The 27,993-nt window shown below is 24.7% G+C and overlaps 1 protein-coding gene across 1 annotated transcript; it reads right to left on the minus strand.

Annotated features, from left to right (window-relative positions):
- Positions 1–3,180: 3,180 nt before the first annotated feature.
- On the minus strand, positions 3,181–27,672 carry LOC129989028 (uncharacterized). Its single transcript, XM_056097337.1, has 8 exons — positions 27,505–27,672; positions 26,466–26,573; positions 23,789–23,989; positions 22,006–22,185; positions 18,282–18,351; positions 15,645–15,712; positions 11,818–11,912; positions 3,181–3,582 (listed from the first exon to the last, which is right to left on the minus strand). Exons 1-8 carry the CDS (start codon positions 27,529–27,531, stop codon positions 3,450–3,452), a joined length of 882 nt encoding a protein of 293 aa, XP_055953312.1. The 5' UTR covers positions 27,532–27,672; the 3' UTR covers positions 3,181–3,449.
- Between the last annotated feature and the right edge of the window lie 321 nt (positions 27,673–27,993).

The following is a 27,993-nucleotide window of genomic DNA, read 5'->3' on the forward strand; positions in this document are numbered from 1 at the left end:
TAAAAACTTGTTTCAAACAGAGTTTTTATAACTTTTTTCAAAAGGTGGTATTTTTGTTTGGTGTAAAAAAACAGACTCCTACAGACAGTGAGGCAACTTAAGTTGATGGCATGGAGAAAGCTATTAATCATATAATAATAGCTAAATATAATCTTAGAATATTCAATAATAACTAATATAATAACATTTCACAATATTTCTTAATAGAATTATATTATTTTTTAAATTTCAAACCAAAAATCGGCAACTAACATATTAACACCCCTTTGTAGTCTTGATCAGCAGATTAAAAGAGAAGAAGGGGGGGGATAACTGTAAATATTTTTTAAAAACTTTATATTGAATTACATATCAAAGCATGAAGTGTTAAATCAGTGGGACAAAGCTGCTCTACTATATATATTGAATATATTGTAAGAAGTTGATCAATAAACATAATAATTCAGAATGAATTCTAAAATTAATTAAGATTTAATTTTAATAACATTAGAAATTTTAAAAATTAGGAAGAAAACATCTTTTATAATATTTTTTAAAAAAAACTTACCCTTTTCAAGTAAATGAGTTTTAAATTCAGGTGCTGTAGTTTCATAATCCAGAGTATTTAAGCTGAAACAATTTCTATGAATGAACAGAGAGAGTAATTAATTTTCATCAAATCAACTTCTTACAATTTCTGAGATCTTCAGTAAATGCTTAATGCATCATAGGAGGGTCACAAGTTCCTGTGGATTACATTTCTACATAGGCACAACAGTGTACAGGATGGAAAAAGGAATCACAGAGACCATTGGGAGATTGTCAGTGGTTTTTAACTACCACTACATTGAAGAAAATAGCAGCCTGGAAGTGATCAAAATAGGATTCCCATTTAACAGCATTTGTAAGGTCAACACACTATGTAGCTCAATGTAACTAGTGTAAAACAAAAAAAATATATATTTAAAGATATTGGATATTTACATCAAAAATTAAATTAATCATAACTCAGATCAAGCTAATGAAAGATACTTTGTTATATTCTAATTTTACTCTTTAATTACTTATAAAAAAGAAAAGAAAAATAAATTACAAAAAACTCTACTCCAAAGTGGGGCTTCTCAACTATTTTTGAGTGGAAAATTTTTTTAACTCATTTCCATTGGAAACACAGAGGATAAAAATTCAATCAAAAATTGCTATTTGCAAATGCCAATAGAATCTTGGTAGGCATTTTTGTTATTCTAATTTTTCTGCTAAGTAACTGTGCTTGGGAGTCATAATATAAAGTTTAAGAAGCCCTACCCAAAGTGTAAACAAAAATAACTAGTTTGATATTTTTGAATAACCAAATTATCACAGAAATACATATAAAAAATCAAATACAATGCAATATAAATAGTTATGTATAATAAATTATTAAGCATGTGGAAAGAGTTTGTTCATTTCATTAAACATTTTATAAAATGTGTGATCTAATGTAAATGATTGAATATTTATAGAATATGAATTAAAATTAATTCATTTTGAACTGCTTTTAATTTAAAAGTAAATGCATATGCATAAGTTTATAGAAAAAAATTACAAAGATACAGAGAATATGATTGTGCATGAAGCTTAAAAAGATTTTCAGTTTAAATTTCTAATCTTAGTATAATAATCTAAGTATTATAGCTACTTAAAATTATAAGAATGTATTAAAGTATATCACATATTACAGTGTAATTCACTTTGAACGTCAATCGTGAATAATTGTTTGAGCAAATCAGTTGTATTCAATAAATCTCATAGTAATAAAATATTAGATCAAACTTTTTACAAAAGACTTTGCTTTTAAAGGATGAGAAATTAAAGAAAAGTGGTAAATTTTATAGGATTTAATGAAGCTCTATGCTAATATACTACAACTAACATATATAAAACTTTTAAAAGTATAACAGTAATAATTATTGAATCTTACTTTATACAAATTTGCATAGTGCAAACTAGAATAAAGTTCACAGTCATTGCTAAGCACAACAGAACAGCAATAAATAAAACTAAGGAATTTGGCACAACAATGTTAATATCACAGCATAATTTTATAACAAAAGTATAATACTTGCAATACATGAGCACATGAAAAGCAGGATCTATACATGATACTAAAACATTTTAACAGAAATATAAAGTTAAATAAATACATAAAAATCAGTTAACAGTACTGAAAATGTAAGATGCATATTAAAAAAATTGCAATGTCGCACAATAACAATCAAAATACTGCTACATTTTAGAAAATATCAAACACAAATTTAGCTCAATTAGCAGCAATAAATTTAGACTTTTTAAAAATCAATTTCTCTGTAATTAAGCAGAAAATGAAGAAAATAGCTTCTGTATAAAACAAATATATTCGGGGTTTTTTTCAAATGTTTTCAAACCCCCATAGCTAGGACATAATGGCCAAATACATTGTCCCCCCCCATCAAAAAAATAAATAATAATAATAAAAAAAAAACTACTTTTATTTAGAACTATTTAAGCTGATTTTAAAAGGTTAATGGGATGTATATGCCCCATTGATAGTCAAAGGGTAAAATTGTACCTAAACATCTTGCATCACTTCAAAATAAAAAGATTTAAACCTATGCCAAGAGTAGCTGAGAAGATTTTTGTATTACACATATCTTGGCTATTGTGGCTTTTGCCTTTTTATATAGAAATTCTGCTTTAAATATTAATTATTTTTTTAACTGCTGTTCCAGAAATAGTTAAAATCACAAAAAGCAAAAAAAAAAAAAAAAAAAAAAAAAAAAAAAATTACATTTTATAGCCATACATTTGGTATAAATTGTAGCACAACCCCTTATTTTTTGGAACATATATTAGTGATTAATCAAAAATATTTACAATACCACCAAAAAGATGATATTTAGAAAATTTCAAAAAGGAAAAGGAGAAATGTCTCTTACTCTATAAATAAAAAGGATTCTTATTTTTTTATGCATAATATATTGTACTCAATTGTGTGTTATATATTTAAACATAAATAGTACTAAATACTTTATATAATTTGCAGTCTTTTTAATATGCACCAAAAGTTTTGAAATATAACAAACAAATATATACAAAATGAAGTATAGCACCAATTTCACAGTACAATTAAACAAAAAAAGAAATTCCATTTACCATGGAATAGCGAAATCAAAATAGACATTCTAAAATTCTAAAACAAAAATATGATCAAAATTCTTTTCATTCTAAATATTGAAATCGATATTTCACACATTTTCAAAATGAAAAGTACTTGTTTATACTGCACCCGAAAGTCGAATGCAGTAGTTTTTGCCTTCATATTTTGGAACATAAAATGATATGTTTATAATAGGTATGAAACAAAAAGAATTTATCATAAAATTGAAACTAAATCAACACGAAATAATAAGCACTTATAAAATATTGAATCTCAGATGAAAAAAGAAGTAAAGTTATCTTTGAATGCGATGTCTACCCTTTCTATTTTGAAGATGCACACAGTTGTCAAAATACTGATTATTCTTTAAAGATCGCATCTGAGTAGCTCCATTGCAGAATGAATCATTGCTGATGGAATATTCAGGACTGAAAAGTCAATAAAAGCATATTATAAATTGTTATCCAAAATGAAAAATAAATCTTCTATATATTTTTATTAAATGCAATCAATGAAAGTAATAAACATTTTGCACACAAGTTTTAAAGTCCACTAAAATTATAAGAAAATTTTCCCTGACATTTTTTTTTACATTACCTGTTCATATTCAATCTATCATGACTGTTTTAACACACTTCAATAAATGTTTAACATAGTCCTTTATAAAATTTTTGGCACGAAGATCTGGCTAGTTAAGATTTGTTTAGAATTTAACTAAGAACCTAAGAAAATTTTATTATTTTTTTTTTAATATACCTATTGGAACTTATTAAACAGATTTGCCTAAAAACCAACATAAAAAGCTCTTTTCAATTTCAAATTACTTTTTATTGAGATGTTTTAAAAATTTCTTTAGGATATTTTAAACCAATTGTATATATAGTATATATATACATACTAGCTTTTACCTGCGACTTCGTACGCATGGAAATAGATTGGAATTTATAGCATCAATGGCTTTATCTTTTGTTACTCCTGCGCATGCGTGAATTTTCAACGCCAATTGCGGCAACACAAATGTATGAATTTTCTATGCCAGTTGGCGTAACGCAATATAAATTATAAATTTTTAATTTCCTTTATTCTGTTTTATTTTAATTCAAAAGTACTTCAGAATGAATCCGAAAGATCGATTAATTAACAAAGTTTAATTTTAAATGTATTGAACACTAAGAAAATAAACAGAATCGTTTGAAATAATAGTCAAAATCATGTTAAGCCTAATCTCATTGGCATGGGGGAAAAAACCCTGAAGCTTTACTCCTTTGGCGGGAAAGTTAGTTTTTAATCAATAAACAATTAACCACTCAATTAAACAGAATAAATAGTAGCCTATGTCCTATTCCAGACTATAATGTATCTCTCAGCTAAATTTCATCCAATTCTGTTCAGCCATTCTGGCGTGATTGACTAACAAACATCCATCCAAACTTTCACATTTATAATAATAGTATAGATTTTAACCGTTTTAATTAAAGCAATTTGTAGTTAATTATACAGCCATTGAACATATATATAAAAAATGCTACTTAAAATTTATGAGGTTTTTTAATAAAGAAGAAACATTTCCCCCTATTTCGGGAAAATGGGGATCATGACTCTTCTTGGCCTACCTGATTTTTCATTTTAGTATGCTATCTTCAAACTAAGAATATTACTTAAAATAACTCAATGAATGTTATTTATGAAAAATGTCATAAAAAATCTTGCTATATAAATATAGAGCATACACATCCTTTTCATATACAAATATTCATTTTTTTTTTCAGGTCTCTTTTACTGTATTTGAAATACTTGCTTACATATTCACATAAACAGATAAAAGTTCGAATATTTTACAGATTTTTTTTTCTATTACCATGTGAATATAAAACATTAATTTCATTCTGTAAGTACAGATTTATAATCTTCTTTCAACTGTTCTGTAATTTTGAAAAAACGTTTCAACATTTAAAAAAAAACACAGATTTGCTGATTCTAAACACAAATGAGATTGAGGAATGAATTTCAACCATGAATTAAACTAACAGTTATCAAGATAATAGACATTAATTTAATACATTTATTTTAATAAATTCAGTTTTATTAATTTTTTTGTGTGTGTGTCTTAACCTTACAACTTAATTACTTTGCCCATTAGTCCTATGTTTAACAACCTGTGGCATTTTGAAATTATGAAAGGCATTATAATTCAAAACAGAATAAGAAACAGCTTTCTCACACTTTTAAATCTTAATGATTACATTTAAAGAAGGTATGATATAACTAGACATTGGATATATAAAGTTCAAGTAACAACACTTAAATACTGTTTAAATGTAAACAATCTTTAACAATACTTTAAATGTTGATATGTATGATGAATGTATTTCCTTTGAAAATAAAAACTTTTCAGTTGTAACTAACAAACATTTAGATGACAAACTCAATTTGAAGGCTAAAAATTTCTAAAAAATTATACTAATATTATATGTATAATAGGGTTTCATGAACTGAATCAGAATTTCCCAACCTATTTTGCTATTAAGAATTTTTATACAAACACAGTTTTTGCTGTATTCTTTAGAATACAAGAGTGATTGATATCACAACAATATAATATCATTCATATTGCCTGATATTAGTAGCACATAATTTTAAGTTGTTTTTAAAATACAACCTATAATGGAACAGAAGTTATTAGAGAAACATAATAATTTCAACTATAATTTTTACAAGAAAAGCAAATGTATATTTTTCTTTTAACTCATTTTCTGATTTTCTTAATATATGCATTAAACTTAAGCCAATGTCAAAGTTTCCATTTGAAAAAAAAAAAAAAAATCAACAATTTTTTAAAGAAAATTTAAGGACAATGAAATTATATATTTCAGACATAAAAATGTAAATGATAAATTTAAATAAAATATTTTCACAATATAAAATTTCAAATTCAAATCAATATTTCAAAATATAAAACATTTAAATTATTTTCTTGCTAACCACTTCTAAATGTTAAAATGCATTAAGATTACTTATTATGATCATTGCAGTGAATAATATAATACAGTTTAAAGTGAGTTTCAAGATTACTATGCCTGTACCAATAACCACCACACAGCTACTAATTTTACACAAAACTATTACTGAGTGCTAACTTTATAAACACATTCATATTGTAAATGAAACAAAATTCATTATAAAATATTAATCCAAAGAGAATTGATAATCTTACTTGTGTTCAGTGCTCAGCAGAAATAAGGGGGGAAAAAAAGAATAGTTGCAAATCAATAAACTTATAAGTTTATAATTCAAACAAATGAATTGCAAACGGTGCATCATTAAAATATTTTAAATTAAAATTCCTATTAAAGCTTCGATTCCTATAACTATTTAATATTGCTGTGCACAGAAAATTTCAATGATTTTGTACAAAATTTCTGCTGTGCAGGAATAATTCCTTCGATTTTCACTTATTTAGTTCATCTGTTATGTGTTTCCTTGCTTTCAGATACTAATCTTTACATTTTTACATACTTACAGCATATATATTTGCATATAATCTTTCTTCCATAATTTGGGAATTCTCTATTTCACTACATTTTTTTTAATTAATCTAAAACCAATATTTTTCAACATATGTTTAATATATATTTCTTTTTAAAGCTTTTCAATCTCACTTCAAACTAAGGTTTGGCCTTGAGATAGTATCATAGGAATTTTAGTTACCTTTTGCATTTGTTGATAAGACTTTTGATCTTTTTGATACTTTGATAAAAACTTAATTTGATTCCAAGACATTTTAAATTCCTCACATTTTACTGATTTGCAAGATAAGTTTTTTTTAAAAAAATTGTTGAATCTATTAAAACACAGCCAAATATTATATATATATATATGTGTGTGTGTGTGTAATGATATTTTAAACTCTTAATTTAATTCAAATTAATTTCCAAAACTTTACCTTAATTTAGCCCTTCCTAACCTCATTCTAAAATATTCTCTTATTTCATGATCCAATTCCACTTTCGGTTTAATTAATCCCTTTGTAAAAATAATACGCCATCAGTACTATGTATCAAATGAAAGTGATACTTTTGCCCTTGTCTAAGGTCACTCCAGCTGCACTGGCCGGAAATCCTATGCTATATAAGGCGAGCGATCATTTGCTTGGCCCTTTTTGCCTTCTGTTTTTGTGCTGCGTTGTGCCTTTTTGTAAATAATCATGTTTGCCTCCCGAGAGAGAATAAAATGGAATTAAAAATACACCGTCTCGTCTATGTCTTCAAACCTGCATTCTACTTAAACCAAAATATGTTTTATATATATATATATATCCCTGTAATCACTTGCAATTCATTAGAGCAGAAAGAATAGCTTTCTACTCATTACAACAAGAATAGGCTTATTTTACTATTCTCCTCAGGTCCAAATAATTCATACTCTTGGCAGGTAAATAGCTGAGAAGAGACTAATTCAAAACATTACAAATGAAAGCATATAAAGTACTGAAATTCACATTTCAAATTATTTATCTGTATTTCTGAAATTTTTCTTCTGATTTGTAAGAATTTTTAACATTCTGACCATTAAATCTTGTACTGACTTTAATGGTATTGGCACAAGAATCTTTATTTGGAAATATTATTTTCAAGCATGAAGTGTTTGAGCACTTTCATTAATATGAAAAATGATACTCCTCAAACAGCCTGTAACAATTATTTGCATTTCCTTTCCTGTAAATCAATCATATCTGTTATTATTATTTTTTAAAAATCTTTATAAACTTTTAGCACATCTGCTGTATTAAAGTTTGTATGGCAAAAGTGAACTTTATCTGTGCTAAGATAATTTTGGCCAACAAGAGAAAATTCTCAATTTGATATATAGGTTGGATTTCTGCATAGAAAATTTTCCTTTCTCAACATATAATAGCAAATTAACCTACATTTAATATTACTTATTCAGCAGAAGCCCCATTTTCTAATCATTTGGTCCTGCAAAACTATTGGGGAAATTTTCTATGCCTTTTATATAGTCTTTTCTTCTTGTTCACACATATTTAAATAAATGATACACACTATATCTAGTATTTAATCATGCTTAAAATGAATTATTGATAATTAGGGATTGCAATACCGGTATTTTGAGCCATTTTACAATTTTATAATACCGGTATTCACAAGTTTAAATACTGGTTTTTCGGTATTTACTAAAAATTTTTTAAATTGTCTCCACTATATGTTCAGGGATTGCAAACATAGCAAAATAGTATACGTTTTTGTTTTTATGCCTTAATAACGGGCGAAATTAATTAGCTAATTAATGGCTTAATTAATTGCTTAAATCTAAATTAGTGAAACATGGATTATCCCTGAAAGAAGATATTGTATCCATAACGACTAATAGAGCAACAGTTATGAAAAAAGTTGGAAAGTTGATTGGTGCAAATCAGCAATTGTGCTATGCTCATGGAATTCAATTAGGAGTAATAGATATATTATACCAAAAAAATAAAGAACAGAAGAATCCAAATACTGTGGATATAGAAACTTCAGATTCCCACATTGAAGAAAGTGAGAGTGCTATTGACAATGAAGATAATGACAATGTAATTGTGGAAGAAGATATTGCTAATGAGGATGAAATATTAACCCATCAAGAATTGCTTCCTATAATTTATAACGTTCGAAAAATTGTTAAAATATTTAAACGTTCCCCTACAAAAATGCCATATTACAAAAATATATACTAACTGAAAATAAAATAGAATATATGTTAATAATAGATTCTAAGACATGTTGGAACAGTTTACTCCTAATGATGGAACGATTTTTGAAATTTAGAAATCCAATCCAAAAAGCAATAATCGACTTAAACCTGTAAATTAATTTTTCAGATAGTTAATTCGACTTCATATCCAGAATTATATCAGCTCTACTTCCAATAAAACTGACTATAGAGGCATTGTGTTGGAGAGATTTTAATTTATTAACAGCTAATGCAACAATAAATTTCATGTTGCAAAATCATGAAAGAACAACACACATCACTATCTGAAGAATTATATATTACATTGAAAAATCGCACAGAAGAAAGGCATACCGAAATAGAATATGTCTCATGGTATTTACATTGTCATAATGATTTTAAAAATGAAAATAAAAAAGAAGAAAAGAAAATAATTAATTCAAATCTGATTAAGTTTATAGTAAATTCTCTTACAATTTTTTACTCACAAACCTATCCACATTCAGAAGAATTCGGTACAGTTAACGAAGATTATGATGACACTAATGTCGATAATGAAAATGAATTGTCTCTTAAACAAAATTTAAAATTAACAATAAATGAAAAAAATTCAACAAACCAAAATACAATACAGAAATCAGCTATATCCAAAACCATCCGACGAGAAATTGATTTATTTGAAGATGAGGGATTAAGAAGTAAATACTTGGAAAAAGTATATCGCGTATTGCTAACAGTATCACCAACTATCGTAGATGCCGAAAGAGCGTTTTCGACAGCTGGTAATTTTTACACAAAATTACTTTTCAGGCTTAATGACAGTACAATTGATGCATTATGTTTTTTAAGATCTCATTTCAAAAATTTGTAATAGTACCACAGACTGAATAGTGATATTTACACTTTTTTTTGTGATTTCAATAAATAAGTTGTTCTTTTACCTTTTTTTGTAATTCTTTATATACTGTTATAATTTATAAGTAACATATTATTTTTTGTGATATTTACCCTTTCTAATAAAACTGGCAAATAAAACAAAGAAGCACCTGTGTTTTCTTTCTTTTTCTAAAATTTCTAATACCAGTATTAAAACCGGTATCCTGGTATTAAGATCTAAAAAATACCGAATACCGGTATTGAAATTTTGGTCCGGTATTGCAATCCCTATTGACAATATGCGCACTTTATTATCCATATTTAACTTTTCTAGGACTTCAAGTGTAGCAAAATAATACTAATATTTGGTTTGTAAATAAACAATTATCCAAGAATATTTAAGAAATTAAGAAACCCTGAATAAATTTAAAAATATTTGACTCTATTTTAATTTGCTTCAATAAATGATAGTATAATATTGCTCATCATGACAATTCTGTAATTCATTACATAAATAACATGATTGTGGAACTGAAAAAAAAAAACTATTTTATAAAATTCAAGTATTGCATTTTTTAAGAAATCAATATCAATATTCAAAGTTGCTAATTAGTTTTCATAAATGAGAATCTTGCATGAGTTATGGCTGTTTAATTAATCCATAGTTTGTTAGAGTACTGTAATATTTAGAGAAGCTTTATTACTACATATAAGCTACTGAGTGTGCATGTTTCAGATTATTTAAAATACTTAATTAGAACAAGTAAACCATAATAAATGGAATAAACATTTATACTTTCAGAAAATTATTAAAATTCTAACAAGATATTACAACATAAAACTTTTTAAAGTAGCAGTTGGTGCAAAATTAAGTCTTTGGTTTTTGAATAAACAATATTACAATTAATGGATTATGTTATTAGAGAAATAACATTTCCACTCAGTCAGTTGAAATCTGCTACATTTTTATGACGCACGTTATATAATCCTTATTTAAATCTTACAAGTATGCATTTGATATTAGACTTTTCACAATTTATCATAACTTTTAAATTTAATATTATTGAATTTAAGAATTTTAAATTATAAAACCATTTGTATTTTTCAACAGAAATATCAGAACAATACATCTATGAATAACACTGAAATCTGTTATTAATTCCATTTCTCTATATTATATAGCTTTTTTTTCTGATAAACAAGATATAGACAGGGTGGCAAAGCCACAAAATCTAAGAGTTCTTTCATTGCACCAGGAAAGGAAAAGGATAAGGAGGAATCATCCATTATTAAAGATAATGTATTTTATTGTTTTTCTTTCAGCATTTTAGTTCCCATTTTAATAAATATAAATTTTCAAATTTGCCAATTTGAAATTTTTCAATTAAAACAATTTATATTAGTTTTCAAACTAATTATTTTAAAATTCTTAAATTTTGCTTACTTTTGAAAAACTTACATCATTTTAATAATATTTTTTTTCTGTCTAACATTTAATAAGCAGTATTCCAGTTATTTATGAAATTCAATTATTTTCAGGCAAAAATGCTTGCAATTCAATTTTTATATATTCTGTTTTTGATTGCTTTAGAAGAGAAAAGAGAAAAAGTCTTAAAAGTGCAAACTTATCATCTGATTTATAAGTCTGCACAAAAAATTATAGCATAAAATTTTTCTGCAACATCTTAATACACTTTTTTTTTTTTGTTCATATTATTATACTGGCCATTGGTCACAAACTAATTATCATATAATTACTTTTTCAAATGTAGGACAATAAAAATTATCCATGTTTTATTAAATTCTAAACAATCAATTAAAAAATAATTGTTCAATAGCAAATAAACTGCATTTTGCTCATATGAATATAGAAAGTATTTTAATTGACTGAGCAAAAATATAAAATCCATTCCTAAGCAGTAAAAAACACCTTTTTATACATTTAAAATAAAGAATGCCATATAAATTATAAAACACTTCAGAGAATTTTAATTCAAATTCTTGTAACAAAGTATTATATGTCAAAAAATTATTACTTTAAAATGAAAAGAACTTACCATGAAAGAATATATACGACATAATAACACAAGCAAAAGCCACCAATCAGGACAAATCCTACAATTACACCAACAAGAACAGGTACTGGCTGAACCTAGAATATTAAAGAATAAATGTGAAAAAAAAAAAATCCTAGAAAAGTATGAAATTTTTATTAACAGAATTTTAAATAATCTTAAGTGCTTTTAAAAAATTAAAAAAAAATAAAACATTATATTCAAACCAAAATTATTAACAAGAATAAAAGAATATTAAACATTAACAAATAAAAATAAAAAAATGTAGTAGTTTTTGTAGATAAATGAGCATTAACATGCATGATATTAACTAACTTAAAAATTTCGTGCAGGTTGTTCTTAAAGGAAATATTTGTTCATTTTTATATTACACATCTTATAAATGTATAAGAATTTTATTATTTAGTATAGAAAACTATGCATTTTATGGCATTAATAAGGCAGATAATTTAGTAATTAATACATAATATAATCTATGTATTTTATGGTATTAATAAGATAGATAATTTAGTAATTAATACAGGAATGTAAAACTTTCAAATTTCTATAAGTAGAAGGGTACTTTATTAACAACCAGCTTATTATCAACCTGATACTGCTTTATTAGAGACATTCAAAATAGTGTAAAAATCATATTTTAAACATTATATTATTCATAAAGATAACATTTTTTAAAGACTAGAAATGCAGCCTAAATATATTTTAAAAGCTTTGGGTTACATCAAAACAAATGAAAAATTAATGCTTATTTATAAATATTTATATATCTCAGTCAAACACATTTTTTCTCCAAAAAATATTGTCTCAGTTCACTATAATGTACCTAAAAAAATAATTTAAAATCCAATTTAGCTGTTTTGCATACATGGGATTTATTTACACAATTCTTATAACAACAATTTGTTATACAATTTGATAAAGCTTCTTGTAAAAATATCTGAAAAGCTAAAATTTATTAACAATTTACTTGAACACAAATCCCTCCCTTTTTTTAAAATTAAATTATGAAGAAAAAAATCAGCCAAACAATTCAATATACAAATTTTAACAATCATGTTTATCTTTTCATGTTGTAATAATAATTCAAGGTAATTATAAAATGAATCTAATTATATAAACTAAGCGTTAAGAAGTGATAGCATTTCTATAATAAAATAAATTACAGCTGCAAAATATATTCTAAAATTAATATATATATTTTTTTTTCATTTTGATGAACATAACCGAAAAAGCTTATACAATATATAATATCTTTTGAATTCTATAGTTTACTATATGATAATTTGTTTCTTTAAAACTATATATAAAAAATAAAATGCACAAAGATATATTTAAAAAAACATCTAAATTATTAGAATAAATTAAGAATGAAGCTAGATATTTAAAACTGATTTCTAAAAAAAGGGGAATATTATTAAATTTAGTAAAATAACAATAAGAATATTTTTAAATAAATGCTAATGACTTCTGTAGTAAAATATTTCCTTGAATTGCATTTTGAAAGTAGTTTTTCAATATTTTAAATAAACTTCTCAACAGAAATTTGTAACTTGGAATTCTATAGCATAAATTTTCTTACAATGTTAACACTAAAAGTTGCTACAGATGATAAGCATTTAGAAATAAAAACCACAATATTACACACATACACATATATTGATGCCAATTCATAAAAATTCTAAACATTCAAACAAATAATAAATTCCTTTCCTGTTTGTTGATTTTCTATTATGTAGGTTGAACTGAACTTGAAAAATATTTCAAATGAAATCTCTAGATTTTAGTTAATTTTGAGCATTAAAATTTTACTCATCCGTTCATTTTTATTTCAAAATAACTAATAAGGAAAAGAAAAATTTTGGAAGGTTAAATAAATAATTTATCAGTTTTTATCTGTAATTGTAAATATTACACAAATTAGCAAAGCACATTATTGAAAAAAAAATATATGACATTTTGTGCATGGCAGTTACGGTTGTTTTTTAATTTAAAATAAGATGGCAACATCACTAAAAAAAAAGGGGGGGGGGGAGACTAGTATTTTGTGTTTTATACAACAGGATAATTGGGTATATGGCAATTATTTTCAGTCACTTGCAGCCAAACTAAATTTTGCATTCCTAACAAGGAGACATACTTTGAATTAAATATTCTTCAACTAAATACACAATATCATTATTGATTAAATGGTATTTTTTGAAAATCAACACATAAACTATTATTTTTAATTTTGATTTTCAAACCTATAAATATTTTAACTGTATAATATTATAAAATATGCCTTTTATTAAAATTTTCTGTTACAATTATTTTTTATGAACAATAAAACTGGCTTCACATTTAAACTGAAATGGGTAACATTTCAGTTTTTTTCTTTTAACTTTTATCTTCTATCCTTTTATTTTTAAAGATTATGAACTGCTTCTGAAAATCAAGTCAATTTCTAATGTATAATTTATTACATATATTTCCAAGAGTAACAAAAAATCATAATTTCTTTCCGACTCTTATTGAATCAGATTAAGTTCATCTGTTAGTAATAAAGAAAAATCAATATTTAATTTTAAAATTTTAACAGTTATTGTATAAAATATCACATATTAATAAAACTATAATAAGACAATATATCTATCCATTTATTAAATATAGAACTATCAGAGCTGATAGAGTACAAGCGAGATAATCAGAAGTTTTTACATTCTTTGCACATAAGAGGGGGGGGGGGGGAAACATACACAAGCATATATGAGAGCTGACATCTGATAATGTGTAAATATATTACTTATTTATTCATACAAACAAAAGGAAATTCATTTAAAAACCATTCATACAAATATTTTTATTATAAAAAAGTATGTGTAAATTCATTCAAATTAATTTAATACAATATAGCCAGCATAATAATCATTAATAATTTATATGATATCACTAGTACTAAAAATATGTTTTTCATTAACAGGTTATCTCTAATATTTTTCTATTAATATCAAAATAGTTCACAAACTATTTTAATCAAATAAAATGATTTTTTTTTATTCCCAAATCATTTATATATATATATATATATATATATAGATTCACAGAAAATACATTTCTATATTATAATAGAGAACCAATATATCTATTTTCAAAATCAAAGCTTTAAAACAAGCATACATACATATTTATAATTAAAAAGAAAATAAAAAAAAGCAGAATTAAAAAAAAATGTTTTTCAAATTGAGCCTCAATTAGATATTTTACTAAATCATTATAAGAATAACATTCAGCATCAATAGCATTCATTTAACATCTAAAGAATAGGAATGATACATTCTGAGAAAATATCAACAAAGCTATCATTAAAAAATAAATTTACAACACATCTTAAAAATTTAAAATAATTCATAGCATCCCTTAGGAATAATTTGTCAGATTAATATTTTGCACTATCAAGGTATTATAATAAAATTTAATTTACTACTTTAATCCACAAAATGAAGCATAAATGCATTTAAAATACACAACAAACACTTCTTAAAACAAAAATGTAAAAATAAATTTTGCTCTGTAAATCTTCCAGCAAAATTTCTTAATCAAAATTTTACTGTAAAATTTATGAAAAAAAAAATGAATATATGAAAAAAAAAACCCATCTGAGAGTAAAATCAAGACTGAAAAATTATTCAAATTGTAAGTAAAATCATTATTTTCTTAGATATAATCATTTTTACAAATTTAAATCAAAAATATATGAAGTTTAAATAAATATATATATATAGATAACCAATGAAAATAACAGCAAATTAATAATTATAATAATTACATACCACTTGTAATGATCCATCAGAATATTTATTACATGTGAGGTATGAACATATTGCTCGATTCACTTCATCTGAAAAATACAGAAAATCAATAAATTTTAAAGAAAGAAAGGTGGGGGGAAAAAAGTAAGCATATAACATGCACAAAAATTTCGCAATGATTATGATATGTTTTAAGTCATTTTCTAAAAATTAGGAATATCAATCACACATTCTAGTGAAAAATAATTTCATTCTTACTTCCACATTCGTCAACTTCTAACAATAATTTACTTTCCACAATTTGGAGCAATGGAATAATAAATTTTAATGCCATTTAAATTATGCTGTATTGCATTTGTGCAAATGATTTGCTTCTTGGAACCAATAATAAAGTTAATCTTTATGAATTTAATTATTTAGAGAATATTTTATTAGAACAGCTCTCAATATCCCCCCCCCCACACACACACAAAAAAAAAGAGATAAAAAAAATTTAGATCAGATAAGATTATAGAGAAGACAAGAATTTACTACAGATCTCACATCAGACATTTTAAGTCTAGTGACCTATGGCAGTAACTGCAAATCATCTAAACTACTTGACAGTTAAATTTTATTTATGAAATTAGATTGTAAATAAAGTTCCACAGTATTCAAATAAGGACAGATCTTTTGAAAAGAATGGGTCAAAGGCAAAAAATATTAATAATAATAATAATGAGAAAAGAATAAGACAAAAATCCATTAGTGATGTGCTTAAAAATTTATGTGGATAGAATGTTATGAAAGAAATGAATGTTTGCACTTTAAGCACACTGGTTACACTAAAACAATTTAAAGAACTTTTAGCTCTTAGATTAGTTGAATATAAGAAAGAAAAGAAGAGCAGAAAACATTGGACATCAGACAGAGTGTTTAAATTTACATATATAAATACACGTATGTAACAGGCAACTTCAAAACTACAGTAAAAAGACCAAATAGAAGATACAAAAACAAAGCTTAATTAATGAAGAGAATAATTTATAAGAAAACAATGAACAAAAGATATAAAATTATTTATTAATAATAAGTTCAATAATTAACTTATAAATGTGAAGATAATTTGTGAAGTTCATTTGAGAATTCAAATTCCAAGGCTGGCTTTGAAGTATCTGAATCTGAACCAGATTATTGTTTAAATTACAATCTAAAAGTTATAATTATATGTATTTTTCTTTTTAGTATCTATTTTCAGCACTCTGTCATTTTAAAACCAACCTCAATAAATTAACAATATCTTTTTAAAAATCAGAAGATACATTCTCATGGTAGTTAAAAAAAGATGATATCCAAATCTAGTATTTTATGAAAAACACATGATGTAATATTGGATTTTTTAATTATTTTTTTTTTCAATTTTAATAAAATTAGAAAGCTGTAAAGGGTTTACAATAATTCAAATTTTTCTTTACTTACATGCACCTTACGTTTCAATTATATACTGCACATCAATGCAGATATTTTATGGTGTATGCAAATTAAAATGGAAAACATCCATGTATTTGCTTTTTTAGTAAAAATTAAGTATTGCAGATCCTGGAAGACATTTTGAAAAAACTGCTGAGGTGATTAAACCTCAATTAAGTATCAATTTTAAAGGCTGCTTACAGAAAATTGTTCATATAATAAAAGAAGCTTTCTAGAATTTGTAAAAGAGGGATATAATATACCTTCTCAATAAATTATTCACACAGAGAGCCTTGAAAAATTATATTAATTCTCACTGAGAAAAGACTTCCCCAACCAATAGATTTTTTTAACTCATATAAAGGAATAAATATGACAGTGAGAAAAGGTTGCAACTCAATTATAAAAATTCATGATTTTGAATTTTTTATTTTGTTGGTTTATTAGAGATGAAACAACAAAATGTTTAACAAATTCCAAATATATATATTTTAAATTTTAACAGTGTTAATTAAAGTTATGAAAACAGTATTACATTTAATGATGCTAAAATAACAATTATAAAAAAATTCTGCCAATTATTTCATGATGAAAAAAATTAATAAGGGTCCTTAAAAATCTTAAAGAAAGAAAAAAGAAATTTAAAATTTTCTAAACCAGCAATGATTCCAAAATCCACTCCGAAACTGATACCCATTAAATTTAGAAAGTTGGAATAACTTTTTTGATTCATTCATAATATAACACCTGATTTACTAAAATTAATGACATTTAATAAACTAAAATACTATTTTAATCAAACTTTTTTTCAACATATCTAAAAATGCTTTAAAATTTCTACAACTATTACTATACAAAAAATATATAAATAAAAGTATTTATGAAAAATTAATCTTTAAAGAAAGTTGTAACAAAAAATAAGCAGGAAATTGCAGGAAACAAAAAAGTTTTAAATACATAAAAAAATCAATAAAATAAAAATGATGCAATAAACTTATACATTGAATATTTTATTTCAAGAAGAATTAATTTTTTTTCTTCTTTTTTTTGTAAGAAATACTCAAAATAAAGAAAGGAAAGTGGAATTTCATTTTATGCAATTTTAAATTCTGTGAATATCTATGACAATAACTGATTTGATCAACATTATCAAGAAATATTGTAGAAAAATATCACTAAATAATGGTCTGATAAATACTACTGCATTACCTTCAATATCTTGATAATCTTTAATGGAAAGAGGCTGGAGGAGATCAAGTAAGCATTGCCTCATAACATTCTAGAAAATGATTTACTGCATATATTAACATTAAAATAATATATTAAAAATTATTTTTTCAATAAAAAATTGCAATGAAGTATAATTTTTATACATAATATGAACAGTACTACATGCAAACACACAAAAAAAGACGCACAAAAATAATGAAAAAAATTATAAATAAAGTAACTATTTTTCACAATTAATACTGGAATTGTTTTACATCATAGAAACTTGCATATTCTATATTTAGTCATTTTATAACCTGATAACTAATGATAGATTTATTAAATTTTAATTATATCAAAAGATAGACCATTCAAAGAGAAATAAACTTTTAGACAAAATGAAGCTTACAAAAATTTTTTCATGATAAACAAATGACTGAAATTATGTATTACAAAGGAACTCTTTGCACAGTGCACATTTAAAATAAAGTAAGTGTCATTTCTCATATTAGTGACGACAAATTTCATATTCCAGTAAGAGAATATCTTCATAAAACAGTTATAGATTTGAAAAAACTGGCTGATACATTATTTTTTTTATTTACAATTGCTAAAAATGCTACAGCTTTTTCCTAAAATTAATTTTAATTAACAGCACTACTGCAAAAATAATATTTTTATATCATAAATTAACCCTAAATATTTACTCCAATAGTTTACAGTAGTATTAAAAAAAAATTTCTACTTTTTATTCTTCTCCCTAAACTCTTTTTCTGTACATAGTCAATTAATAAATGTTTTGTAAGAGTAAATGCAGAAATATATTAAAAGAGCAATATTATAAGCACAATAGAAACATTTAATTAATGATATAAATTTTTATCCTTTAATTTCTTTTAGTGAAATTATATACAGTGGGTAAAAAAAGTTTCCGTATGGAAGACTAAAATAAAAATAAACTAGCATAATTTCTAATCTTTGCTTTTTATCTTTATAAACTACTTATATAATGTTAATTTGAGTCTTTAAAAGGGAGTTTCATAATAAATTTCTCTTTTTTACAAAACTCAGCAAGTCCATTTGCAATTTTTAAGATAAATGACGAAGTTTCATGCAAAAAAAGTTTCCGTACTCAATAAGCAAATTTCTCCTGACGTGCTCTACAACTAATCCACAGTAAATATTCGAAGTTTGATAGTTTGTCAGAGTGAAGAATACAGCATAACAACAGTTGTTTAATTCCAATGCTTCGCTGATCGTCTTAAAATGGAAATTCAGAGATCCATTCGAGAGTTAGTGATTCGGTTGCGAAAAAATGGATTATTTATGAAAAATATCAGTGAAATTACTTACAAACCAAAGTCTACAGTGCAGTATATTATTGAAAGATACAGTGATGTGTAAAAATTTGAAGATAGAGATCAATCCGGAAGAACTTCGAAGTTAAATAAGAGAAAATAAAAGCATAAAAGAAATATCATATGTAAGGTGCAAGTTAATCCCTCGGATTAGTGCACCTCAACTTGCAACTGATTTAATGGTTAATTACAAATTAAATTCGCATCTTAAATTGCGAGAAATATCATTTAAAATTGTGAGAATAATTATTATAATGGATGTGGGGCCAGTAAGAAGCCTGTTATAAGTCTCTGCTACAGAAAAAGAGTCTCAAGTTTACAAAGAAGCATATAAGCAATCCTCTATCTTTTTGAGAATCGGTCCTTTTTAGTGATGAATCAAAATTCAATATCTGTTGGTCAGATGGTCGAGTTATGATCTGGAGGGAATCAAAATTGCATATGTTACTTACGAACTTATGTGGAACTGTGAAGCACGGTGATGGTTGGAACATGGTATGAGGATATATAAGTGCTGCTGGTGTCAGAAATTTATGTTTTATAGATGGAAATATGGATAGATACATGTATCTTGATATTCTAAAACAAAATGTTTTAACCAATGCAGAAAAACTGTCCCTTGGAACGGACTTTACTTTTCAACAGGACAACTATCCTAGGCACACCTCCAAGATTTGTCAAGAGTAATATCTCTATAATGTTAAAAAACAGCTTCATAGCCCTCCTCAGTCTCTCTATTTAATCCTTATAGGACATTTGTTAGAAGAAATTGGTTGTGAAATAAACAAAATATGACATGAAGAACAAGGTTGACTCAAAAGGGTCATTCAAGACATTTGGAGTAGTATTTCTCTAGAAACAACAAAAAAAAAACTGATGGGGGTTATGCCACAACATTTGAGAGAAAAGAAAAAGGCCAAAGGAAGGCCTACCAATCATTAAATGCAAGTTGGTCAGCATAAAAAAGGTTTTTCATGTACTATATAAATACCGTACGGAAACTTTTTTGTTCCTTATTAGTGGCATTTTTTTTATTCTTCCAATTTAAGTATTTAATTTTCTTTATTTTTTTCCTTTATAATATTCATAAATAATAAATGAAATTGTGTTAAACCAATTTTAAAATTTTCATTTTCATAATAAAATATTCTGTGCCAAAAATTAAACTTTAATTAACAGTCATAGCTGCATACGGAAACTTTTTTTACGCACTGTACACTTATTAACATTCACTGAGATATAGAAAATTTGTAAAAAAAAAAAAAAAAAAAAAGATTTTTTTTTTCTTTTTTTCTTTTTTTATTTTAGTACAAAGATTCAAGACTTACTAAATGTATGAAAATACATAGGAGAAAAGTTAATGCTTCTAAGAGTTCATTCCTGGTAACAATTCAGTATCATGAGAGGAACTGATTCAGAAAAGTTGGAAATACTTCATTAACAATTCTAACCATCATTTGTTACTACAAAATTTATTTATCACATGTTAAAAAAAAAGGTATGATAAATATATTATGCTTTTAATAAAGATAGTGGTTTATAATGATTTATTAATAAATAATTTAGGGAAAATAAGCAAGAAAAAAGTGCTTTCATGATTTTATAACAGCTATCTCAAAATTTGATAATTATTCAAACTCAGCACTTTAACTAAAATCTAAAAGAAAAAAACAAACATAGAGTTTTAATTTATATTTAAATAAGCCATTTCATATAAAAAAATACTTTTGAGAATTTTATGCACTTTGTTTCATTTACAAGAGAAGTATTTTTGCCTATTTCAGAAAACATAGGCTGCATTATTTATTAAATAATATGCAATATTCTTTTTGAAAGTTATGCTTCTCAATATTGATGATTTTTCTGAAAACATGAATTTGAGTAATTACAGCAATTAATGTGCCATTTTATTAATTTGTCATAAATAACATGCAGTTTATAATCACTTATAGAAAAAATTATTACCTTAGATTTATTTATATATCTCAGATAAAGCAAATTTTATTAAAAAAAAAAGCCCAAATATATACATTCTTAAATATATATGATACACAAGCCATTGAAGAGAACATAGTGAAATATTTCAATAGCAGTGTCCATTGTTCAAGGAAAAACATCCTAAAAAGTTGCTCTGCGAGTTTTCATGCCTAGTATCACAATCAATGTCTAAAGACCACCAAACAATTTTCTATATAAATTCTTTAAAATTATGCATATATGACAAAGTTTTCAAAATAAATACTTTATCTAGATGAGAGATATTTACTTTTCATTACACAAATAAAAATAAAAGCATACAGCATAGTAAAAATATATACAATTAAAATATTTTTTAGTAGAAATTCAAAGAAAAATTATAGGTTTACCTTGCATTTTTTTTGGAGCAAGAACATCTTTTTATCATCACAATTACTTCTATTCTGTGAATATGGGAAACTAGGAAACTTATCCCATTCAAACTTATTCTTCTCAGCCTCTAAAGTAGCCAATATCACTTCACATCGAAAGATGTCACAAAAATTAGCAAAGCAAACTGATTCTTCAGCCTATGTATTAGAATAATATAATTACTATAACAAAAAAATAAGAGAAAAAATGGCTATAAAAGAATAAAATGCAAGAATTTTTTTTTTTTTTTTTTTGTATTTTTTGTATGATTGGACTTCCAAATTCAAGATATATGAATTTAAAAAAAAACAATAAAAAGTCTTTATGTCCTATATAATGTTTAAATGCCATAAAAATGCAAAGGAAAAATATAAGGCATATTAAAATACCTATAACATTCAAACGTTTATTAGTATCATTCATCTAGTCTAGTAACTAACAATTACATGCAATAATTTTTTTTCAAAACAATAGCCATAATATTAAAAAAATTAAATATAATAAATTGTATAAGAATTTAAATAACAATACACATGAATTATAAAGAGAAGTTATTATGACAACCTTGACAAACCAAAAACATGATACAAAAAAAAAATGACATTTAAACTTTAACGGGATTGCCACTCAAATTTGGAAATAAAAAAAAATGAAAATGCCTGAATAGCAAGATTTTTTTAAAATTATTATTATTATTTATTCATTTTTGCCAATTCAAGCATTTGGGCATCGATTTCTGCTGATTTTTCAGCCATCAGTTTCATCGAGCTAATGGACCTAATCTGTAACAAATAAGGTACGACATTTTTGTATGATCTCACATAAATATTTTAGCTATTTCACTTTCTGTGAACATATGTGAAAACACTTCTGATATATCACTAATTCATTAAAGGACAAATGTGATGCAAAAAGTTTTAATGCTCATAAAAATTCAGCTTTAAATTATTGTTTCTAGAATTAAAAAGTTTGAAATTGGTTTATTTTCAGACAACAAATTTGACGTTTTCAGATTTGACATGTCATCTTTCCACGTATTCCTTTTATATACTAAGTCCAACGTCAATGATGACTCTTTTGAACTGGCACACATTTGCTCTTTTGGCATGACTAGTAAGTACCTTTTTCCCATTATACTTAGGCTTATTATCTTCTTGCAATGTGAGCAGTACACAACAAATTGATTTTGTGGAAGTTCTCAAACCCTTTTAGCAAAATAAAATTTATGCTGAGACTGTTTGTGTTTACAATCACAAACATAAAGAAACAAGCATTTATAAACATAAAAACTATTATGTAACTATTTTCTAGTTTCATTTCTTAAAACTGTTTATTATACAATCAAATTTACTTATTTGGATTTAAGAATCTAAGCATAAAGTTAAATATCCACATTTAGAATAAATAAATGAAATATCTTTCTTGCATGACATTATATATATTTGATATTCTAGATATAATAATGGTTAATAAATCTTTTTAAAAATGTGAACAATTCTTCTTTTTAAACAATTTGTTGATAATATATCACTATAACAAAACGGAATTCATCAATACTACTCCATACTTTAAATAATGTAAAACATCAAAGTAAATGAAATTGAATAGAATTTATAATAGAAAATGATTATTTAACAATTTTGCAAATATGCCCATAAAAAACGAGTCACTGTAAAATTATATTAATTATGAAAATATTGTTAATCAGAGAAAACATTATTCTGAGTTAAAATCACAAATCAATGAAAAATAAATAGTTACTTGATGAATGAGATGTTTTTGATCATAATGTTTCGTTACAAGGTCTTCAGATGAAAATATTTGACCACAAAAAGGACAAACCCACTGTCCATCCTGAAAATCAATCTGAATGTCAGGCCACCATAAAATATCACGTTCACTATGAAATGGACAGGAGAGAGGGAGTGATAGTTTATAGCGATGAAGAATGGGCAAAACTTTCTGTAAGAGAAAAATGATATCATATTTCAAATGAACATTTAGTTGAAATGGAGTGATATATCAGCTATCAATAATTAAATTAAATACATAATTTTGAAAACCTTTTCAAATTTAGATACGATTTTTGTCAAAATGATTATTATTAATAAAAGAAGTAATAAAAATACTAATGACAATGATTTGAATGAGGCTTTCAAACTGTTTTAAATTAAAGAATGAAAAGTTAAAATTAATTTTAAATTGAAGATTGATTCAAAATATTAAAAATTAAAGCTAATTATATATCATAATTCTAAAGCTATAATTAAAATCAAATAATAAAGATTCGCTTATATATATAATAAAAAAAATAATATTTAACATGCAAAGTGAAAATATTTTTTTTAAATGCAATAATAGATATAAAACTGAAATGAATAATTAGGCAATAAACTGAAATTAGAAGGATATTTGCATTGTTACTAAAATATAAACAGCTAGTTAAAAAAATTTCAATGATGGTGTTGACCTAAATACAAATTTAATATTAAATTTCAGCAATGCAACACAAATTTCAAATAAAGTTCTAAGAAGTACAAAGTTTGCTAAACAAAGAATTATTTACTGTAATTACATCTTGAAAAATTATTTCTGAAACTTACAAAGAATTCTGGAATGTTTACAATGTTTTAACTAAGTCCTGCAAGTAACTGAATAGTTTTTAATATCTCTGTAGAAAAATGTTAACAATACATCTATGATAAATGAGAATGAAATGAAAACTCTACAGTTTTGTTAAAAACATTTTTTTGTGGCAACTTCTCAAATGAAATAAAACATCATAGGTGGTAGACAATCCATACAATATTTGAAATACATTAAAGTAAGAGTTATGAAGTACTTTATGTTTATTAATATACATTGCTTCTATTCATCTTTTCAGAACCATGAAGAAGAGATAACTTGTACTATCACCCAAAATAATTTCTCATATAATAAAAATGAATTCCTTAAAAAAAAAATGAAAATTTCCTGTCTCTTTTAAAATTTCAAAAGAAATTTTTGAAAAATCAAAATAGAAAACTAGAATTTCAAAAACATATTTGTGAATAAAAAATTTGATAAAATATGATTCAGTTAATAATGTGCTCCAATTATTATTATTTCCGAATTTTGAACACTTCTCTGGCTTGAAAAAACTAACTACACTTTGAACACTACTCTGGCTATTCTAAATCAGTACCAAATATTTCTTTCCATCCTTTGGTCTTTCTTCCCAGTCACCAAGAAGTATTTTATAGATGTAAAACTGAAATGATCAGTAATCATATCTTCCCCCACCCTTCAAAAAAGGGAAAAAGTTTTTTTAAAAAATGGAAATATTGTATCTTTTCTACCTTATTTGTTTTATATATTTCGCATCACATTTCAAACGAAACGAATATTATACATTCAATTTCAAAATGTCTTCTAAAATTTAAATAATAATCACGAAGCTAATTTTTAAGCTTGATACATCACTTCTAAGATTACATCACTTTAATTATTTTTATAAAACTCTCTTATCATAAAATACTACAATTAAATCAAAAGACATCAGTCTACTTAATTCAGAAGTCTTTTCATCAACATCAAAGTGTCAAAGAATTATTACCAAGTCAGTTATGCAATCAAATAACACTAAAAGATATTTGAAACTGTAAGAATAATGAAAAGAGTCTCCTCTCTTAAAAAACTATCAAAAAAAATAAAGGTTTAAAAATCCTTTCCTATAATTATTTTTATTAAATATTTCATTAAAAAATGCTAATACATGTTTTATACAAAAATACAGCGATGAATACATCTGTATTAATCCCTGTGCAAGTAAAAAACTTGTATGAATTGTTAAGTATTTGATTTGAAACCTGTGCATCAAAATTCAAAGTAAGTAAAATTTCAAGTAAATTCCAATTATTTTTATTAAATTTTTCATATAAATACAAAAATGCTAATATACATTTTTAACAAAAATACACCAATGAATATATTTGTATTCATCCCTGTGCGAGTGAAAAATAAATTAGTATGAATTATTAAGTATTTTACTAAAAACTGTGGATCAAAATTTAAAGTAAAATAACCTAGAAAAATAATAAGATCATGAAAATTGTCACTGAGCATTCCTTGATTAAATTAATACTGTAACTTAAAAGGTTATAAAAATCATTTTAATTTCAAAAATTTCACAAAAAATGCTAAATAATCACTTTTAATTGTATTATCGATACTTAAAATAAAATTTCCAACTTCGGGAATTTGGCGAAATATTTTTTTTAATGCAGTCACTGATGGGAAAATGTTAAAGAAAATATAATGTAAATCCAAAGTATCAGCAATTTAATTTTAAAGCACAAAAACTGAAGTCGTGCCAATTAAAAATCTGAATACATTTAAAAACATTTTATAGTAAAAAAAATAATTTTTAAAAATAGAAATAAGACAGAAAAATAAATACCTTGTAAATTATCATCCGAACAAGACGAGATTTTATTCTTGAACATTTGAAAACATTTTTAGATGGTATATTCCACCCAGCATAATATAATAATAATAATATGAAAATCTATAAAAAAAATAAATATTACAATATTAATCTTCCATATAAACCAATTTAAAAAGAACTATTTTAACTAAATATTTTTTTTTTAAAGTTAGCTTATTACTAAGTATATCACAAAGAAATAAATTACTATTTATAACATTATGTGATAAAATATAACAGTTTCAATAGATAATAAATTTTAAAAATAGAAATTATTTCAATATTATGATGAAATCTCCATCATAAAAACAATTTGAAAAAACACACACCATTAATTCAATAAAAATGTAAGCATGCTAAAAAGCACATCACAAAGAGATGTTTCAATTTAAAAATTATTATTAATTAATTAAATTAATTATATTTTTTAAAGAATATGCTAATCACAGCTTCAATAACATTCAAACACACAAAGCACACTTTTTAGTATACTTATTAATACAGAACAGTATTAAGAGAAATAAGTCTGTATAACTAGATTCATAATAAGAGAATAGAGCTCATACATGCCAATATAAAATATGGACATATTGGTTGTTAGTTAAAGATGAATATAAAGGAATAATCTGATTAACATGTAATTATATAAAATTATACCGTTTAATTCCAATTTTTTACATACAATTCTTTTATATCAAGAATCTAAATATGGCCATTGCAAGTGCACAACATTTTCAAATCAGAAAAATTTACGATCTAATTGTTTTATCACAATACCAAACAACGTTTTCATAATTTGTATCTGAATACGAAGGTGACCTTAATCAAAAAGGTAATTTACAAGATTGCATTTTCAACTTAAACCTGCAGCTAAAATAGCAATTATGAAATATAATTTCGTCAAACGCAGAAATGTACTTTCCCATATTAACTATATTTGTCAATTAGGTTGACAAGGTAGAAAGGAAAAATCCGCATTGAGATTCACAAATGTTTGGAAAAATATGCTAACCTCAACATAGTAATAGCTCCGATACATTAGAAAAAAATTTCTGACATCTACATCATATTTCCCAAGTTGTAAAAAATATTTTAATAAAGATCATTGTAATAAAATTTCTGTGTTAAAAATTTCTATAAAGATCAAAAGCTCTTGAGGAACTTTTCATTATTTTACAGCTGTAGAACGAAAACAAACGTTTTCGAATTTTCGAATTCGATCAGCGTTTGATCATCTCAGTTCAGTTCTTTTTTAAGAATTCTTTCCAATTATTATTATTATTTTTTTTAAATTTGCAGTGAGGATGGCATAGTAGTATTTGGAAGGTCTTTCCAGATCCTAAATCTAAATTTCAATTCAATATAAATATTGCCTCCAAACAAAGCTAAAAAAATCATTTCAACTTTTATTTATTCGCTAGTTATTGGAGTTTAATGAATGCTAGAAAAGAAATAACTATATTTATGATTTAGTGCCACTAATTAGAAAAGAAGCGAAGAA

Source organism: Argiope bruennichi, chromosome 10, assembly GCF_947563725.1.
Source record: "Argiope bruennichi chromosome 10, qqArgBrue1.1, whole genome shotgun sequence".
NCBI lineage: Eukaryota > Metazoa > Arthropoda > Arachnida > Araneae > Araneidae > Argiope > Argiope bruennichi.

Excerpts from the sequence above, each read along its gene's own strand:
- LOC129989028 (XM_056097337.1), bottom strand. The coding sequence starts at position 27,531 with ATGTATCGGAGCTATTACTATGTTGAG. Across the intron at positions 26,574-27,504 it reads GGAGCTATTACTATGTTGAG|ATTTTCATATTATTATTATT; the intron begins GTTAGCATATTT and ends TTTTTTTTATAG. Across the intron at positions 3,583-11,817 it reads GTCGTATATATTCTTTCATG|TCCTGAATATTCCATCAGCA; the intron begins GTAAGTTCTTTT and ends TTGACTTTTCAG.